Genomic DNA, 21,868 nt, shown 5'->3' with positions numbered 1-21,868 from the left:
AAAGAAAAATGTTCGAACAGAATTGTTTGTATAAAAGGGGACGAAAAAATCCATCAAGAAAAATTGCCTAATGTAAATCTGATCATGGTATAAGTAATAACTGTTTCCTCACATATTTTTATAAAATTAAGAATGTGTGTGTGCGAAATGTGTAAGAAAAAAATGTAAACAAATACTCATTTCTGTGTTAAATGCTGTAAGAAGTGACAATACACACATAAACCTTTTTGGTACATTTATGTAAAACCGTACTTCTTTTTGTTCAAAAAGTACGCTTGTATAAAATGACTTCAAAAACGCAACACTAGATGTGAAAATTACGAATGAGAGTCAAAACGGAAACCACGTTTTTGAGCAGTCAAACCTTATCGTCTGAAAACGTTCTTAGTGCTGTTTTACATTTAAACGATTTCTCTTACGATTTTTTGTCTCCTCTTTGTGGGGGTTATTCTTGTTAAACAGAGTTGCAAAACATAGTAAGAGAAATTGAAACAGAATTTAAGTTTTGCAATGAATTTGCGCATAAAAAATTATTTAAGGCATAAAATGATTATTTTTTTATGAGTTTTTTAACATTTTTATGAAATATTTTTTATAAAATACCTTCTTTTGACATAAAGAATTTTTAACAAAATGTACACTTGGTACAATGTTACAAAAAATGCAACCCTGTGTGTGAAATTTACGAAGATGAGCAAAGAGGAGACAAAAAATCGTAAGACAAATCGTTTAAATGTAAGTGCTGTTTTACATTTAAACGATTTCTCTTACGATTTTTTGTCTCCTCTTTGCGGTGGTTATTCTTGTTAGGCAGAGTTGCAAAACATAGTAAGAGAAATTGAAACAAAATTTAGTTTTGCAATGAATTTTGTGCATAAAAAATCATTTAAAGCATTAAATGATTATTTTTTATAAGCATTTTAAAATTTGTATAACATATTTTTATAAAATACCTTCTTTTTACATTAAGTATTTTTAACAAAATGTACACTTGGTACCATGTTACAAAAAAATGCAACCCTGTGTGTGAAATTTACGAAGATGAGCAAAGAGGAGACAAAAAATCGTAAGACAAATCGTTTAAATGTAAAACAGCACTAAAACAGCACTTGAAGTTAGTTCTTACAACGACGCAGAAGAGTAAAGACGTGCTTCGGCATTTCATTATACATTTCATTAAAATGACTTCGCATTGTTAATAAACTTTAAACATGAATTCAACTAAATATAATTCCTTTAATTACTTTATTCAAATATAAACCTACGACTTTTAATTGAGAAAGGAATTCGTGAATAAATTGTAAGACTCTCTCGGGATAGAAATATTAAATTCCATAAATTTGGGACTTTACCGGGATAAAACTATTAAAAACTATACATGTTTTTTATAAACATCGCCACCATTTAGTTAACAAGGCTTACCTTAGTCGGAGTATGCTGTGTTGCAGGCAAATTGACATTTTGTGAATTTAAGTTTGAACATAAAACCGATGACAATTTGTTGTCCCTGTCTTTTTCATTAATTCCATCCTCGTTTCCTTCCCTTGAATTTATTAAAGAAACAGGTGACAAATCAGACGTAATAACAGAATTAAGTTTTGATTTTTCGCGCATGTCATCATCTGATTCTACATCTTCTGGATCAAGCTTCAACATTAATTGTTTAAACTGAAAAAATAATGCAAACGCATTAAGAACAAACACATTACACATGTTAATTATACATACATCCAAATATTTTAGAACAATATCCATCTTTTCTTCGTCGTTGAGTGGACATGCCCTTATTTCTTCTGAATCCGAAGAATATTTTTGTTCATGTTGCTTCTTTATTACATCTATTGTTGTAACTGGGTTAAAATCGGGGACGTTTTTTCGCGTAATAGCTTTTTCGTGTATTTTTGGCTCTGACGGCGAGTATCGAGATATTTTACTATCTGTTATGCTATACATATCTTTTAGATGCTCTTTTAAAATCAAAAGTAGCATACACGCTTGAGCAGATGTTATGCACCTTTGTATTTCAAATGTATCTTCTGGAAGCCTCTTAAATAGAACTTCGGGGTCTTCTTCGTCGTCATCATCTTCAAGGATATCATTGACTTTTTCACTAGGTTTTAAGCATTCTTTAAACGTTGCCAATATATTGGTTCCAGCCATTGATATTAGCAAGTCAATTTGATGAATTAAGTAGAGGGGTTCGTCCTGAACAACATAGGGAAAATAAGCTAAATTATCTGCAATGTAAAGCATTTGACGAAGTGATGTTTTTTGGTCATCAAACTGTTTGGTGACTGTTTGAACTAATGCCCGTCGCTGCGGTTTGGTGGATCGCAAAAGTGTGTATAAGAAATCGTTTAAAGCAGTTGGCAGCACATCTTGTTCACGTTTCCTAAAAAAAACACATAATAATATACGTATAATTTAAATAAAAGCTTACAATGCTACTAAAGAAGAATAATTAAAAAACATATTACCCCAATAACCATAAATAAGTAAGTAATAACTAATTTATTTACCTGTAGTGCGATTCTGTAACCTTTTTAATGACGAACCGACCGACATGGGTAGTTAACAAAAATATTTGGTTGAGTTAAGGAATGTGATATTCTGTAACACGGTGTGCCTTAACCAAATTTAAATGGAAGGTGCTTACACCTGGGAACTTTTTGCAAAATCCGAAACTACAATGCTCATAGAAGAGAAATATCAAGAAACAAAAAAAAAAAACGCCGGAGGGATTTTCAAATAAATCGCGATTTAAGTTCACATTTTTAGGGGTTCTTTATGTTTTCACGATTTTGCTTGAAAACTGCGAGTACTATGTAAATGGGCCTAAGGAAAATTTTGTAGCTGTGAAATCTTCCCATGTGTAATTGGTTTTCATCAAAAATTAGTTAAGGCGCACTGAGCATGATATTGTTTTATAAGAAGGCGATACAGTCAGTGCATTGTCTCAATTTGAACTCCTATTTCTCAAAAACGGTAAAACCTACGGAAATATCATAGAGGTCAATCTTGTGGAGAATTTTCACAGCTACAACATTTTTTTAGGCCCATTTAGATTGGAATGGCGGTTTCCAAGCAAAATCGTGAAAACCTAAAGAACCCCTAAAAATGTGAACTTAAATCGCGATTTATTTGAAAATCCCTCCGGCGATTTTTTTGTTTCTTGATATTTCTCATCTATGAGCATTGTAGTTTCAGAATCTGCAAAAACTTCCCAGGTGTAAGCACCTTCCCTTTAAAATTAGTTAAGGCGCACCGTGGTAACTTTATGTTACCGATTGCAGAAATCATTAGCACATACCGACGAATATCGATAAAAAGACAAATTGTCAAATAATATATTTTAGTATTTATTAATCTATTTTTGAGGGAAAAATATTTCTTCATAACTACAGAAGATAAAACCCGTAAAGCAGGAAAAATATCTTCTTTTGGAAGGAAGGAGTCTAAATAAGTGTCTGCAAGTATCCCAACAATGCGAACCCAGCAGTAACTTCAACTTCAAAAACGTCAAGGGTGTATGTGAGTACTTCTATGAGGTAAAGGAAAAATACACGACTGACATAGATTTTAGTGGTTTTATTCCAGGATATGAAGAAATATATCATTAGCCTCCACCGAAATGGCTCGGAAAGACAAAATAATGAATATACCCAATGTATGGTCTTGAAGTGGACAAGAACTTGTCTTTTAGACAAATAAATGTGCTGCTTGTGTGCATCTACAAACCACCTTTGGTGAAGCAACAGAAGCTGCATTATTTATGTTTACCACACATTCAAATATTTGACGTATTACTGGCAACAAATATTTAATAGATGCATGTAAGGAGCATAGGTCAAAAGGTCACTTCCTACTGTAGTGAACTGCATGATTTAAAAATTATAAATTTGGTAAAATCCTTCCTATATCTATGTAAAGGGCTGTTTTATTTTTTATAATTACAAATGGGTCATATTTTGGGTTGTGGCGCTTTGTGGGAAAAATTCTGAATAGCGCAATAAAAGGAAGATGTTAAGATTGAACCTTGAATTTTGGCACACTTAAGCACCTTTGGTGACGTTCGTGGATCCATGTTTTACAGATTTTACAGTCACATATTCATTTCACGCCCACATTTCTCATACTGTAGATAGGTAAAGTTCGGAAATCCGATCTTATACATCATTTTTTGTATTCGGTTTGTTAGTGATGTTGAGTACAAAATCTTTATAAGGTGGCAATCTAGGATATAGGAATACTATTATGAGTTTCGGCCTCAATACTGTTTTGAGACTTTAGCTAACGTATGTTTTTCTTCATTAAAGGCAAATGAGTACGTTTTAGCGTAGCCTTTATATATACATACATGTTAACCCTTATGTAAACGTCTTATGATGATTTTTTCTTATGTCTTATGACGATTTCAGAATGATTCATTACTTGACAACAACGCGAAATTTTGGACCTAGGACCCCAATACTTTACATAGAATGTATTTAGGCCACTATTAGCCATCGATTACAATTTCAGTTCGATATATTATTTAGAAGTATTTTTGTCACACCTTCCCATGTAAGTGCCACCAAGTGTTAACATATTCCGATTGCGCTCAAACGTTGACAATCCTAAATTCTAAAAAAATAAACACTTTAGGGCAAATGTGTTCTTCTTTGGCACGGCGATGTCGATGATTTTCGGCAATTTACACACACACACGACCCGAATGCACAGAAAGAGCGTACAAAAGAGAACAAATGTTTTAATTTGTTATTGTTTTATAGCTTGCGTGAATACAAACTTACTAACACACTGTTATAATTTGCCAATATTTTGAAATTTCTCCGTTCTCTTTTTGGTCATGTCTGCTTTAGGGGGTGCCGCATAAAAAATCCGACATCGATTTTTTTAAAACCACCCTAGCGGATACAGTTTCCGCGCAAATAATTTTTTTCAAAAATCCTTCGGTGAATCTTGTTAAAACACTTCATTTTATCGAAATACGTTCAAAGTTTGTGTCGAAGAACAACAGTTTGCTTCAACGTATGTTATTTTTCAACATGATTGCCCATATGTATATATGTTTATCCATACTTACACATATCCTCGTATTACACAGCTCCTAGATTTATTATTGTGCTGCAGAACCTCTTGTAACTTAAAACACAGTTGTAAACCAAATTGTACTTTCATATTAACAAAGCCCGCGTAGGATCTATCGATTTCCTTAAGTAAAGCATCTGCTCTATGAGCGGCCTAAAAATATAAAAATTGTGATAATTAATTTTTAATAGAATAAAAACAACTAAGACACACCTCTAGCTTGCAGTCTGTGCTTAAACAGATCAAATACGGCACCATACGCACTGGATGTACAAGACCTTGCCGTAAAACTATTTGAACAACTTTAACAGCCCATAGACGGACCCCGTCATCTCGATTAAGAAAACAATCCAGTATTTCTTGCAGGTATAACTGAATCACACGACTTGCCATGCCTGACGAAACGTCATTCATTTCTTTAAGGTCCTCATTTTGGGATTGCTTCTCCCCTAAATAAGTACAGTTTATTACAATAAAGTTGTGTAACAATTATACTTTCATTTTGTTACAAGGAGTTCTTTCCAGACAAGAATGTGATTTTGTAATTTTTAGATTTAATATACATAATTACAAAACAAAAATCAATGAGATATAATCTTGCCTAGAAGGTATTCCTCAAGAAATTTTTTATATAGATACTTACACTCCTTTTCTCTATTATGCATGTTCATTTCAGATTCGGTAAGATAAATCCATATATTCCGCATACATATTATTTTTATACTTGCTTCTATTTTCTCTGAACTAAGAATATCACAGTAAAATTGCTTCAACTCTGGTCTTATCAAATAATTATCATTCATTACACAAAATGAACCTAACGCTATTAAAGATTGCTTTCGAATCTCGTAGTTAGAACATTTACTAAAGAACATAATGCACTCAAAGACATCATCGCATATTGTTGGCGACAAGGTGGTGCAGTCCCCTAAAAAAAAAAAAAAAAACAATATGGTAAAAGTAAAAAAAATAACATCAAAAAGGAATCAAAAATATGATTTCATGTTTAATACTTAACAATTAATTAACATTAATACATAATATAAAATGGGACAATGAAAAGTATATGTGTATCACTTGTTGTTATGGTACTTTTTTGACGATCTGTAGTGCGATTATGTAACACTTTACCGATGGAATAACGACAAATGTCGATAGATAGCGATATTTGTCGGTAAGTGATATTCTGTATAGATATTTTACCGATTTTTGTCGGTAATTATCGAAAGTCATCTGTCAGTTACCGACGAAAAAAGCAGTCGTTAAATCTACCGAAATAAAGGAATTTTCATATTTTTAATAAACAAATCAATAAAAACCACCTTTTTAAGAAACAGCGTTAGAATATATTTCATTGCAAATAAAAAGGAGAGCAGACATACATTTCTGTACACATAAAAAAGAAAATTCTGCGACATATGGAGGATCCTTTCAATCTTTCGATCCTTATGAAACTTTACAAAGTGAGATGGATACATTTTATGAAATAATGGATGAAATCGGGGGCCATTTGGAAACCTCCAGAAAATTTCTGAGAAAATAGTTACTAATTTCAGTATTTACGAAATATTTTAAGGGTACATTTCGTAACAGTTGCTACCCATATAAAAAAGTATTGGTGGTATCGATTGCACGCTAATATTGCGGTAATAAAAAAGGAAGAAATAACTGTTCCAAGTGCACAATTTAAAAATTCCTTAAATACATATGATATTTTAGAAATCTACCTCTTTCGTTTCACTATATATTCAATCGAATTAAAAATACCCACTATATGTCTCCCCTCCACATCATCAAAATCCTGAAAACAAAAACAATTGAACCAATTTGTCGAATATGTATATGTCATTAGAGCTTGTCGGGTTAACCTCCTTTATGATAAATTATACGTATAGGCAATGGATTTGTCAATGTAAATCCACTGGATTTACTACAGTACGTTTACATATACATTTATGGTTTTAACTCCGATTTTTTAATTTTTGAACATTTTTCTACATGTAGTTTGAAACATTATCATTTTGTGCCCAATAGTAATTTAAATAATTTCATTAGAAATTCGTTTTAAATGTGATTTTTCATTTTCCTAAAAATAACAAGAAACGTTTAAAAAAATAGAATAAGTTATGCCCTACCTATCTATATTCGTCCTTAAATTTGTGTATCGATAACTTTGAGTTACAGAAATTTTCGGTATTTCAACCGAATATTTTCGTTAATTAACGATATCGGTTCGGTAGAAAAAAGTTACAGAATCCCACTACTGACAACTCTCTTGACGGATTTATTCTGTAGGTAATATTTAATGTAATTGATGGCAATTCATCCTCGTGAAAAAACGCCTTAGTTTTCAGATATTACCTCTAATACGAGTATTATTCATATTTCTTAGCAATTAATCCTCATTAAGAATAAAAATTATAAAATGTTATGGCTCTCAAATTTTTACCGACAACACGGAGTATTTTGGAACCTCCCTTACATTCAAAAACATTTGCTTGACAACATGCATTATATGTAATTGTTGGCTTTTGTTATTCTATGTGGATTAATTTTTATTTATAAATTATTGTAGCATATTTCATTATAACTTTAATACACACAATATTCTTCTAATCTGTTTTGTTAGTTATGTCTTAAATGAAGTAATGTTTTATTAAACCTTATTCATTGGGTGCTTTATTTCAATTTAAACACATAACATACCCAGCAAAAAAATTTAAGTGGTGCAATGTAGAGTTATGATTTCACCGCATCCTTCGATGCAGTCCACACGGAGTTACGGAAAATGCACTCCGTTCGATGCTTTACAGATCCCTACAAAAAAACCAGTTGGTTGATCCCTATAAGCAGCGGCACATTTCTTCAAAAGACAAACAAGAGTGTATACATTTCGAAGAAATTGTTATAAAATAAAAAAATACAAACTAATGTAGCAAACTTTTATCAATTTCTATCACTTTTGCGGTAATTCACGATACGAAAATTCTTAATGGAGTGGATTTGGAGCATTGATGGCCAAAAGCACACACTTGCAGATTATAAATTGCGCTAGTGTGAGTGGAAAAAACCCGAATGATTGGATTGAATTTTAACACTCTTCGGATTGTGTTTTAAATCAGTCTAAGGATGCAATAAAAATGCAAGCCACTGCGAAATATCCCAGAATAAATAAAATACATTTATTATTTGTGTAAAACGATGAAGTAAAAGAAGAATATTAAGAACTTTATTATATATATTATTTTAAAAACTGAGAAGCCAATTGATAATTCCCTTCGCCGGGATGAAATCATGATATTGGTGGCGATCAGTAAAAATTTTGCAACACTGTCAGTTCGTTTTGAAAAACATTACTCCCTGTAATAGAGGGTAATAAATGAAGTTGAGCCAATGGGAGAATACTCCACTCAAGCAATCGAAAATGAGATTGAATCTTCAACAATAAACAAAACAAACAAAAAACAGCCGAGGCACGGGCGAATGGAGCTTTGTTAAAAACAAAAAAAAAAAAAACAAATTCCAATAACAACCTCACAGGCAACTGTGTTGGTGTTCTTTTCAACTCACAGAATTCGAAGAATTCTTAGTTGATACGTGCTGACATGTTGCAAAATATTCTGATTTTGGTGTTTCTTTGGAAAAGCCGAAAAGTGAGTGGGATTCTCATTCATATGAGAATACTAGACTCTTAAAGAGTTCGGTTTTTCGCTAAAAAGGCATCATTTCAAAAACTGATAAGCCAATTGATAATTCCCTTCGCCGGGATGAAATCATGATATTGGTAGCGATCAGTAAAAATTTTGCAACACTGTCAGTTCGTTTTGAAAAACATTACTCTCTGTAATAGAGGGTAATAAATGAAGTTGAGCCAATGGGGGAATACTCCACTCAAGCAATCGAAAATGAGATTGAATCTTCAACAATAAACAAAACAAACAAAAACACAAATTATAAAAAGTTTCCATTAAATTCAATCGCAATTGAGTGTATTTCTTCCGTTCTCCATTTAATACAATCACAACTGATTTTGCTTAATCATCCTAAAGGTTTTTTATGTTGCATTCCCATCACTAGTTCAGCTTTCGACATGAACTCCACTCCATTAAAAATTTCCGTCTTGTAAATTACCGGAAAAATTTTCGCAACTATACTTTGTATTTTTTATTTTATAACAAATTCTTCGAAATATGTACACTCTTGTTTCTCAATTCTCTTTTGTATCCTACGGAGTGCATTTTTCATAACTCCGTATGGACTGCATCGAAGGGTGTTGTGAAATCATAACTCCACATGAACAACTTTCAAAATTTTTTGCTGGGATATTACACATAGTGTATTGTACCGTAGCGAGATCTCGTCAGCACAAGTGTTTCTTATCAACTGATTTGCAAAATGTAAACAATGCCTGAGCATACATTCATTTTTCGTATGCCCGCGGGCATAGCAAATTTGTTGTTGGTGGCCATCACTGATTTGGAGTCGATGCCGAAATATGTACACTCTTGTTTCTCGTTTCTCTTTTGTATCCAACGGAGTGCATTTTTCATAACTCTGTATGGACTGCATCGAAGGGTGCTGTGAAATCATAACTCCACATGAACAACTTTCAAAATTTTTTGCTGGGATATTACACATAGTGTATTGTACCGTAGCGAGATCTCGTCAGCACAAGTGTTTCTTATCAACTGATTTGCAAAATGTAAACAATTCCTGAGCATACATTCATTTTTCGTATGCCCGCGGGCATAGCAAATTTGTTGTTGGTGGCCATCACTGATTTGGAGTCGATGCCGAAAGCTGAACTAGTGATGTGAAGGCAACATAAAAAACCTTTTCAATGATAAGCAAAATCAGTGGCGGTTGTATAAAATGCAGAGGAGAAGGAGGAAGTAGTTTCAGTTTCAATTAAAATTAAAAGAAACTTTTTTTTATCATTTGTGTTTATAGGAGAAGAGTGTCACAGTTCCCCAGACATAACCATTGTGTCACCTGGTCTGACAAATGACGTTACCTGGCAACCCGTCATTTCCCTTGGATTAGATCATCTCCCCATAATTGTCTCCATTAGCAGACCACCCGACTTCACCACCTCTGAACCCCGCACATTCAATCATAAGAAAGCTCATTGACCGAGTTTCAGAGAGTTCACCAATCACCGCTTCAGAAAATTGCCCAATACTTCTGATGATCGGGTAGCGGAAAGGACGTTCCGAGACATCACCACCGCTGCAGCCACTCGCCACATCCCTGCTGGTCGAATACCCGAAGTAAGACCAAACTTTCCAGCAGAGGCGACGGGATTAGCAAATGAGCGTGATGAGCTTCGTCGTGCCAACCCCAATGACCCCAGAGTCAGGGAGCTGACACTGAAAGTTAACAGGCTGGTCGGCGAGCATAAGCGGAACAAATGGCTAAATCATTTGAAGAGCTGCAACATTGGAGCCGGTATAGGTGAATTGTGGGCAACGGTTAAGTCAATCTCGAATCCTGGAAGAAAGGTAGATAGGACCTCAGTCACGCTTGGCGACGTTACGTTGACTGACCCAAAGAGGTGCGCAAGTAATTTCAATCGACAGTTTGTCGAGCAACCCGAGAGTGACAGGGCGAAGAGAAGAGTATTACGTCGCATCAGATCTTTTCCTGCAGAGGATGAACCACCACAATTTACAATGGATGATGTTGCCAATGCCATCAGAAACGCTAAATCATCCAAAGCGTTGGGCCCTGATGGAATCTCCATCGTAATGCTGAAGCAGCTGGATGAGCCGGGAGTGGAGTATCTCACTAAAGTTCTCAACTTGTCGCTAGCCAACCTCGTTGTTCCCGAAGTCTGGAAAATGGACAGGGTGGTCCCACTGCGGAAGCCGCTTTTGTCGCCCGTAGCAAAGACACTTGAGGCCTTACTCCTCCCCAGTATCAGAAATAGCTATCAAGTTGCCGATCATCAGCATGGGTTCCGTAAGCAGCACAGGACGACAACAGCGCTGCACGCAATTACCACATATATCTGTCAAGGACTCAACCAGAGACGACCGTGCGATAGAACAGTGATGGTGGCGCTTGACTTATCAAAAGCCTTTGATGTTGAATTGAATGTCGTGGTCGACGGTAGCAGAATTCCGACCACAAACTGCCCTAAAATTTTAAGGGTCACATTCGACACTACATTCACGTCGTGCGCACACGCCACAGCTATCTGCGACAAGCTGAAAAGTAGGAACAAGGCCCTGAAGTCCCCAGCCGGCAGCACTTAGGGTACAGATAAAGAAACCTTGTTGACCACATATAACACTATAGGTCGGTCTGTGGTAAGCTATGCGGCTCCAGTCTGGTCCCCGGAATTATGTGATACGAATTGGAAAAAGAGAACAGCAACAGGGTGACTCCTCAAATCTTCAGTGGACCATCTACATGAGGAGGCAAAGATTCTTCCAGTAAAGCAACACAATGAGTTGCTTTCGTTGCAGTACCTGCTTGGAAGTTTCCGTGTGAGCCATCCCAATCACCATCTTGTGGGTAGGCCCGACATATTCAGGCAGATCAGGAAGGATATCCATGCTCTAGAGGGAGAGGTCCAACGATACAGGAGAGAACCCCTAGATCAACAAGCATATCAAGCAGGTTTGAATAGCATTCACACGGACGCATTTGCCAAGGCCTTAAGCAATTATAGTGTGAATAAAGTACTCGGAGTACATCCCCCATCTATCGCAGCTGAGGAGCGTCAGCTGCCACGACAAACCAGAGTAGTTTTGGCTCAACTACGCTCGGGATATTGCAGTCGCCTAAATTCTTATTGGGCGAAAATCGATCGCGCCGTGCAAGACATCTGCCCAGTATGCGGCATGGGCCCGCACGACACAGCACCAGCGTTGCCGACAGTTTTTGATCAGAAATCGTCAAAAAAATCGTCAAATCGTCACCAATATTTGAAAAATCGTCAAAAAATCGTCAACATGGTCCAAAACTCGGTTTGGTTACCGTTTAATGCGATTTTTCTCTGCTATTTTTGTGAATGAGACTGACAACATAAGATATACAATCCACAGCAATAAATCTAACCCAATATCACTTAAATACTGCTATAAAAACAGCTTTCAGAAGATGATAGTTTTCCTATGGTTATTGAGTTTGAAGCAATGCAGTATGGTAAAGCTGGGTACATATTGCCATTTTAAATGGTAGCTTAGCTCAAATATCGCTTGCTTGACAGTGTGACTGTCCATATTTGTCCGTAAACGTACATTTTGGTTGTTGGGCAGTCGATAAAAATTTTCATTCAAAACTGGCTGACAACTTAAAGAGGGCATTTGTAGGAAGTTAATAAAGCTGGACTCATATTTTTATAACAAAATATATATAAGTAATATTTTATCTCGAAAACTTTTTAAGGAAGATTTTCATCTATTACCAAAACTAAAGGAAAATTTTCAGCTCATATAATTTGAATGTGGGGCAAAAACTATGAAATACCTGTGCCTAGATATGCCAGATATGTGCCTAAATATGGCCAATCCGTCTGGAAATTGCTATAAAACATTAAAAAGCTCAAAAATCGAGTTTGGAACATTGCTTTCCTTAAAATCTTTCGTGAAACTTTGGTCAACATGTAGTTATCGTCTTTTATTTCATGCATTTCTGGCTTAGGTGAAAAATCGTCATTTTGGACCATAAAATCGTCAAATCGTCATTTTTCAATTTTGGGTCAAAAAATCGTCAAAATGACGATAAATCAGCAAATTCGGCAACACTGCACAGCACACATTTTCAACTGGCCGCCAAACCTACAGATCTAACTCCAGTGGATCTGTGGCTACATCCCATCGAAGCAGCCATTTTTCTGGAACTGGAGATAGACCCAGAGCCAGATTGAACAGAGGAACGAACATACAAACATAATAAAAAACACTGTTACAACAACTCTTTTATAATACGAAATCCTAGAAATAAATGAAGTGTATTTGCCCAGCAAAATTTATTTGAAGTTGTTCTATGTGAAGTAGTGATTGCATAGAATTTTTGCTATGCAGAGTCATGAAAAATGCAATCCATTCTTCACATTTTGACAATGTCCGATTTGAATCAATACACATAAAATTACACTACACCTTTGTTTTTAGTCAAAAAAGTTGTTGAATCATGAGTGCAAGTGGCAAGATCCTGTTATGTGAAATCTAATTTTCTAGAATAAAAAACTGTACCCTAGTTGATTTTTATTAAAGATAGTGTTTATAGCCATCATATTTAATTTTTTTAAATCGAACAAAGGTGAAAATTTTTTGTATGTTTACATTTTTATTATCTACTACCAACTTTTTTTTTTAAATGTTTAACTAATTTTTTTTGTTATTGATCAAACAAAAATATTCTACAATAACATGAGTTTAGTAGTAATTCGAATGAATTTGAATTCTAATCGTCATAGAGAAGCAGGGCATAAATATAAGTTAAAAGTTACCAAAACTCTTTTAAATAAATTTTACAAATGACCCTTCTCCTATATCGTCAAATTACTTGCTAGAGAATCAATTTTTAAACGCGAGAAATCAATTCAAACCTGTAAGGAAAGGATCAAAGTCGGGCGGGACCGACTATATAATACCCTACACCACTGTGAATATGTAAAACTAGCAAAATGCCCGCTACCTCGTATGCGGAAAGGATATAAAAAAAAACAAATAAACAATATATAATATGGAAATGACAAACACTGAAAATTTGGTCGCACTAATACCAATTTTAATCAATATTTATTTTTATCTTAGTACTGTACGTACCGTTTTTAAAAAAGATCAGCCGTATCTCACCCTTACACATTAACAGCGAGATCAACGTTGCACACCAATACACACCCTAACTCCAAAAAATAAAAATTCCAGCACTGTCCCTACACCCAAAAACAAATTGAGTACCATTAAGTAATTTTCGTATACTTATGGTACGTATTTCGACGACATATCTCAGCCATACACGGACATTAATACAAAATAATTACAGTAAATTCCATAATAATTACAGTAATTCCAAATCTCAAGATTCCAGCTGTATCCGTTCGTCCAATTCCAAATTGTACCAATCTTAGTATCAAGTCGAACTCTTCGTACCCATAAGAAAGATTTTCCAAAACTACCTCAATCCTTCACTTTAGTAGTAATCTTACTTCCAAATTTCAGGATTCAAACTCTATCCGTTAAACCAAATTAAAATTGTACTAAATTTAGAACAATTTAGAATTTTCGTACCAATTTTCAAAACTTCCTCAACGCAACAGGGCTACAATAATCATACTTTCAAATTGCAGGATTCCACCGCTATCCGTTCACCTACATACAAATTGTACTAAATTTAGTACCATTTAGTGCTTTTCGTAACCATAAGTTTGCTTTTCAAAACAACCTGAATCCTACTCTTCGACTGTAATCGTAATTCCAAATTTCAGGATTCCAGCTCTATTAATTCACCCGAATCCAAATTGTATCAAATTTAGTACCATTTCTTTCCCAAACAAAAATTTCAGGATTCCAGCTCTACCCGTTCACCCAAATCCACATTGTACCATATTTAGTACCATTTAGTACTTCTTGTACGCACACGTACGACTTTTCAAAATTTCCTCAATACTACACTCCTACAGTAATCTTAATTCCTAATTCCAACACTATCCGTTTACTAAAATTCAAATTGTACCGAATTTAGTGCTTTCTGTACCCATAAGTACGAATTTCCAAAACTACCTCAATTCTACTGTCCGACAGTAATCTTAGTTCCAAATTTCAGAATTCCAGCTTTATCCGTTCATCCAAATCCAAATTGTACCAAATTTAGTACCATTTAGTACTTTTCGTACCCAAAGGTACGAATTTCTAAAACTATCTCAATCCTACACCCCTACAGTAATCTTAATTCAAAACTTTAGGATTCCAGCTCTATCCGTTCACCCAAATCCAAATTTAGTACTGCTCGTAATCATAAATACGAACTTCCAAAACCATTTCCTTATTTCAACGCTATTTCCCAACCTTGATACTTAAAATTCAGGATTCCAGTTCTATCCGTTCACCCAAATCCAAATTGTAATAAATTTAGTACCATTTAGTACTTTTCGTACACATAAATACGAATTTCCAAAATTTCCCCAATCCTATGATCCAACAGTAATCTCAATTTCAAATTTCAGGATTCCAGCTCTGTCCGTTCACTCGAATCCCTATTGTACCAAATTTAGTACTTTTCGAACACATAAGTACGAATTTCCAAAACCACCCTCATATCTCAGTCCTACACTTCACAGTAATCTTAATTCCAAATTTCAGGTTTCCAGCTACATACATACGTTCACCCAAATCCAAATTGTACTAAATTTAGTACCATTTAGTGCTTTTCGTACCCATAAGTACGAATTTTCAAAACTACCTCAATTCTACACCCCACCAGTAATCTCAATTCCAAATTTCGAGATTCCAACTATATCCGTTCACCCAAATCCCCATTGTCCCAAATTTAGTACCATTTAGTACTTTTCATTCACATAAGTAAGAATTTCCAAAACTTCCCCAGTCCTACACTCCAACAGTAATATCAATTCCAAATTTCAGGAATCCAGCTCTATCCGTTCACTCAAATCCAAATTGTACTAAATTTAGTACCAATTATTACTTTTCGTACACTCAAGTTTCCAAAAACCCTTTGGTGCATCTTTCTTACTCTTCATCAGTGATCCTCAGTCCAAATTTGAGGAATCAAGCCCTATCCGTTCACCCAAATCGAAACGGTACCAAATTTAGTGCTATTTAGTATTTTTCGTACCCTATGTACGAATTTCCAAAACTTCCACAATATTAAACTCCACCAGTAATCTCAGTTCCAAATTTAGAGATTCCAGCGCTATCCGTTCACCCAAATCCCCATTATACAAAATTTAGTTCCATTTAGTACTTTCCGTACACATAAGTACTAATTTCCAAAACCACCTTCATATCTCAATCCTACACTTCAACAGTAATATTAATTCCAAATTTCAGGTTTCCAGCTCTATCCGTTCATTCAAATCCAAATTGTACTAAATTTAGCACCATTTAGTACTTTTCGTACCCATAAGTACGAATTTTCAAAGCTACCTCAATCCTACACCCCACCAGTAATCTCAATTCCAAATTTCGAGATTCCAGCTATTATCCGTTCACCCAAATCCCCATTGTATCAAATTTAGTACCATTTAGTACTTTTCATACACATAAGTACGAATTTCCAAAAGTTCTTCAATCCTACACTCCAACAGTAATCTCAATTCCAAATATCAGGATTCCAGCTCTATCCGTTCACCCAAATCCCTATTGTACCAAATTTAGTACTATTTAGTACTTTTCGTACACATAAGCACGAATTTCCAAAACTACCTTCATATCTCAATCCTACACTACAACAGTAACCTTAATTCCAAATTTCAGGTTTCCAGCTCATTACGTTCACCCAAATCTAAATTGTACTAAATTTAGTACTTTTCGTACACATGATTGGTAATTTTCCAAACCATTTCCTTTTAGAAGCACCACTTCCCAACCTTGATTTCCATACCAAATTCCTATATTCCTATATTCCTGGGGCCTATTATTGATTTCATTAATTATTTAGCGATTTCATCAAATTACAGATTTTGAAATTGAAAATTGAATAGTTATGACTGTACATCTCCATATACGATAAAATTCTTAATTGCAAATAAATCGTGGTAATATGCACAATTCTATTGCACTTTCATTGATTTGCAAACATTTAGTTATTACCAAAAAGTCAGGTCCATACAGTTTTTAGTTGTTGTTATTTCTGGCCGATTTCTGAATTTATTCCCCTAATGTTGTCTTCAACAGCAACTCATTTGTTCATTTGCGTAATTGATGTTTATACACCATTATCACCAACTGCGACATCTGTTGCAATGGAAGATAACAAATGTCTTGTCTTTCTATTATTTAGTGGCTTACGATAAAATAAGTGCGCCTAGAAGTAAACTACAAAATTTGAAATTATGTGTGATCTCTTACGATATCAAGAAGTTATGGCATTGTTAATTTTACACATGTCTTGCAGAGGGCCAACTAAGTGAATAAGTACGTAATAGTAATGAAAAATAAGGATTTTTGTTGTTGTTATTTTTTGTGGTTCCAGGACGAATTTTCTAAAACCCGGCCTTATCTCGCACATTTGCATCAACAGTGACCCACTGGTAAAATTTCAAGCTCCTAGCTTTAGCCGTTATGGCTGGGCGTTGATGATGAGTCAGTCAGTCAGTCAGTCAGTCAGTCAATCACTTATCACCAAGCTCATTTATATATATAGATATATGAGTAAAGGACAAAAAAATTTAGTTTCCATGAAGCCAAGGTTTGTACTATTATAATACGCGAACTATTGTAGTTTACCAGTAACTATGAATATTACTGGATCAAATAAGGTGTTTTTGAACAAAGCTTAACAATTTAGCAAAAAATATAATTTGCGTGGAAGTTATGACCGCGTAAATGAATAAACATAGGCAAAGACATGTCGAAGCTAGCGAGGTTTTTTTACGTTTCTATTCGATTTGCTGGTTAAACCATTCAACCATCTGTCCAAAGTAAAATTAGAAGAATGCAAAATGAAGGTTACACATCTAATGTATCACTTTTCAAAATTTCCACTGCATCCACCTTTTATGGATGCTGACATATTGTAGCCGGATTTTAGGTGTTTTTTGTATTTTTTATTTAACTTGGACGCGCAATCGGAAAAAAACAATCATAGGATTAAAGTACTCGCTGTTACGCATAATTTGATATGTATAATGACTATGTAGCCCACACAAGCATCACAATAATCTACTGCCAAAAGCCAAAAATTAGTGCGATATTTTTTTTGAAAGCCCTATTTTTGAGTACAGTATTTACAATATCCTTTTGAGTATGCTGGTACTCCGCGATATTTTAGTTTTTCGGCCATCCGGATGATATAAATCATAGATCGTAAAAATCCATCAACTAGAACGGAGGAAAATTATTCTCCATTTAAAGGAACCCAAAATTAATTTGAAAGCCTTCCATATCTTCCGCAAATAGATGAAAAACTTCCACCTATTTTTCCTACATTTTCTTCAACTTAATCACAAAATAGAATAAAAAACAAATTTTTCTTACAAACGTTTTTTAAATTTGTTCAATATATTTTTAGTTTTTGCTAACCTCTAAACAGATTTGTAAAGTTTTGGTTCATTTGAATCATCGCGATGTTTAGATTACGTACATATTTTTTAAATATTTTTTGGATGCATAAACAGTTGATTTTTTTAAATAAGTTGCAAACTACAATTTTTTTGTAATTCTTTCTTATTATCCGCGAAAATGTACAAATTTTTTACTAAAGTTAGGGGCCCTCAGTAATCATATAGTATGTTGGAAGTCATTAATTAACAGTACTTCTCAATATAATGAGTAGCGTTTTTATTAAGATTTTTTTCTTATTATCAGAATTGAAACCGAACAGATTTGAGAATGGGAATTTTTTCTCAATCCATGTACCAAAAATTTTTCAAGTAGTTTAAAATTTTTAAAAAACTAAAAAATTTGTCTGTCCCTCATATATGGGAGTTAAATCCAAATCCGAACAGATTTCGATATAACTTTTCACATTTATTTGTAGACCAAATTCCGTCACATAGTCAAAATTTCATCAAAATATAGCGTGTTTCGTGCATCAAATACCTAAAATCGGTCGAAAATATATATGGGAGCTATATCCAAATCTGAACCGATTTCAATATGATTTGGCACAGTTATTTCTAGACTAACCACCGTCACACATTCCAAATTTCATTGAAATCGGGCAAATATAGCGTATTTCGTGCATCAAACACCTCAAATCTGCCTAAAATATATATGAGAGCTATATCCAAATCGGAATCGATATAATTTGGCACACTAATTGGGTTCAAAACAAACGTGTTTTTTATGTAGTGACCCAAAGAAACCAAGTAAAAAAGTATCAGTCAGTATACCCTAAGCCTACACATATGACCAAAATAATAAGTACATCGTAGTTTATAGGTCTGTACGATAACCCAAAAATTTGTACAAATTATGGTTTTGTTCCGTTTGGTTTAAAATATCAAAAGAAACAAAAACAACCTTCTTGCAAGTTTTTGAAAAATGCTGTTCGATAACTTTCTACAATTTTTCTTGCTTGAGAGAGTAAAATTCACTGAGAGAGGTTGCTGGAACTTACTGTGATTATTGCTGGGAAAGATATCGTACACACATTATGTGTGAAAATGAGAACTGCGTTTCATTTTAAGCAATAAAGAAAAAAAAAAAACAAAAAACTGGAAACGTTTTATTTCTGTGTCTCTTTTGTCTAAAAGTCCTAAATTTGGTTGGCCAAAGAAATAACTACATTTGGGATTTTTACTGAATTATTATTTAGCTATAATCGAGTTAATTTTAATAAAGGTTAGTTACTAATTTAACTGTGCTATTTATATTAAACAAGAATAAAATAAAAATTAATTGATTGATGGGTCGAAAAAAGCACTATTACCCCGAAGATAGGAGATTGGCGTCAAAATTAAGAAATGAGGGAGAAAATCTTCGATAATAGCCAAATCCCTGGAAAAGCCGGTGGATTTTGTCTAAAACACATTGAAAGCAAAACAAAACCGAGGAAACACTGTGTAGGCCTAAAAGACAACAAAACACAATCTATAGTTCCATTGTTGCTCTCGCTAAAGAGACCTATTAAATTCATCTTGGGTAATTACTGTTGACATAGGTAATGTTAAATTCACCCGAATAGCTCGGAGAATACTAGGGGCTACCAAATTACCAGAAAAATTAACAAAATTGTTGACGGGATGCACATTCGCTAGCAATCATATGGGTGGTCCGGAAAAACGTGCATGAAAAAAATTGTCGAAATTTCTTCTAGAGCAATGAAATGAAAATAAATAAAATAAATTTATTCGGTAACAATTGCGGCAAGATAAATTTCAATCTCGGGGGAAAGGAATTTCATTCAATGGTTACAAAAATGCAATTAAACACGAAGGTGACAACCTAAAGGTGAGAACACAGCCGGCTCTTAGTTTAATCTTCTTGTTTAGCTTATTTCCTCACTAGGCCGCTTATTTCTTGGTATCACACATCGAAGCGTGAAATTCATGGGCGCTGTAAACATAATTATTTCAATTTATCAAATAAAACTCAATTTGTTAATATCAATTGTTCATAAATAATCAGTACTAAACATAAAAATTACAGCCAAATCATGGCACAATTACCAAGGTAGTGGTATCACACTAGCTGTTCGGATACGAAGTGTCAAATCCCTTTATAAAAAAATTATTTTTGTTGTAATTTCCCAACAACATTAAGAAAATTTTGAAATAACATATTACAAATATGTCGATGCCACTACCTGGTCAATATGCCTTGAGCCAAATTCTATTTTTCAGATTGAACATGTGTTTACGTCAAATTGAATGTCGAAACGAAATGACAAAAATTAAGCCAGGCAACGAATTCAAAAGTTCAACAGTTTTCAACTTTGCGGCCTGAAGCCTCGCTTCGTTGTGGCCTGTCCTATTGAAAACAGTAAAATTTCACTTTTGCGCTGTGAAGCGAGGCGGAAAAAATAAGCAACAAAAATTTATTGTGTTCTCACCTTAATGGTGTGAGGCTGATTGATTTTCCTGGTATGGTCATCATCCAATATATCACATTACAGATACTGGGACCCATTTCCAATACAAAACATATTGGACAACACAATGTTGCTACAAACAGAAGAAAATATTCCTTTTGTATGGATTTTTCAGCAGATCAACGGTTTCAGGACAATATTATGAAGTTACTTGACTCGCCTAGGCAGTAATCGGTTACTTGACTCGCCTAGGCAGTAAAACAGTGCATTGTTACACAATCCTTCCAAAATAAACATCAAATTTGGAATTCAGTACAAAAAATGTGGTACTAAATAACTTTTAAAAATTACAGAAAACAGAACATTGGTGACTTTTTTATTGGGATAGCTGTTACAATTTTGTTTTTTTTTTCAAAATAGTCTGGCTTAATCCCATTGTTGTTGTTTTAATATTTTAAAACAACTAATTTATTAGTGGAGAAAGTTTGGCAAAGGGAGGGAAGACTATGGAAGACTAGTTTCGATCCTCGCCACAGGATCTCATCAGTTCCCTTGTTTCTTGTTTGTGGATATTCTCCACCGAAGTTATTTTTCAATAACTTCTTCAACAAACAAGTTTTTATACCTAAACATCAATCATCAGCTCGAAGTATAAAGGTGAACAAAGAAAAAACTTCAATGATAAGTTTTTCTTTGGCAACCTCACACAACCCCGACCAAAGTGTTTGTAAAACAAACCAAACCATATCCACTGTTATGTGTCGTTGAATTACAACGGAGGCAACATAACAAAAAATTGTCGGTAGGTTATTATCAAATAGAACATTGGTGGCGTTCTTTATTGGGATAGCTGTTACAATTTTGTTTTTTCAAAATAGTCTGGCTTAATCCCATTGTTGTTGTTTTAATATTTTAAAACAACTAATTTATTAGTGGAGAAATTTTTTCATTGTTCGCTCCTCGCCACAGGATCTCATCAGTTCCCTTGTTTCTTGTTTGTGGATATTCTCCACCGAAGCTATTTTTCAATAACCTCTTCAACAAAAAACTGTTTATACCCAAACATCAATGAGATGTTTTTCTTTGGCAACCTCACACACGAAAGTGT

At 34.3% G+C, this 21,868-nt stretch overlaps 1 protein-coding gene across 4 annotated transcripts in view; it reads right to left on the bottom strand.

Moving 5' to 3' along the window:
• Positions 1–21,868, bottom strand: part of Nipped-B (Nipped-B cohesin loading factor) — a 512,008-nt gene that overhangs the window by 49,035 nt on the left and 441,105 nt on the right. For 3 of the 4 annotated variants that reach the window (XM_073968650.1, XM_073968649.1, XM_073968651.1), the window contains 5 exons: positions 5,735–6,019; positions 5,305–5,540; positions 5,087–5,244; positions 1,729–2,392; positions 1,423–1,668 (listed from right to left, as the gene is read on the bottom strand). In XM_073968650.1, coding sequence (XP_073824751.1) covers positions 1,423–1,668; positions 1,729–2,392; positions 5,087–5,244; positions 5,305–5,540; positions 5,735–6,019 — 1,589 coding nt within the window. Of the gene's footprint in view, positions 1–553; positions 743–1,093; positions 1,669–1,728; positions 2,393–5,086; positions 5,245–5,304; positions 5,541–5,734; positions 6,020–21,868 lie in introns of those variants that run through there. The other variant, XR_012410391.1, reaches the window with a different exon arrangement.

This window comes from Musca autumnalis, unplaced genomic scaffold (assembly GCF_047663935.1).
Source record: "Musca autumnalis isolate F117 unplaced genomic scaffold, ASM4766393v1 scaffold_2, whole genome shotgun sequence".
NCBI classification, from domain to species: Eukaryota; Metazoa; Arthropoda; class Insecta; order Diptera; family Muscidae; genus Musca; species Musca autumnalis.
This window is presented reverse-complemented; position numbering and strand designations above follow the sequence as displayed.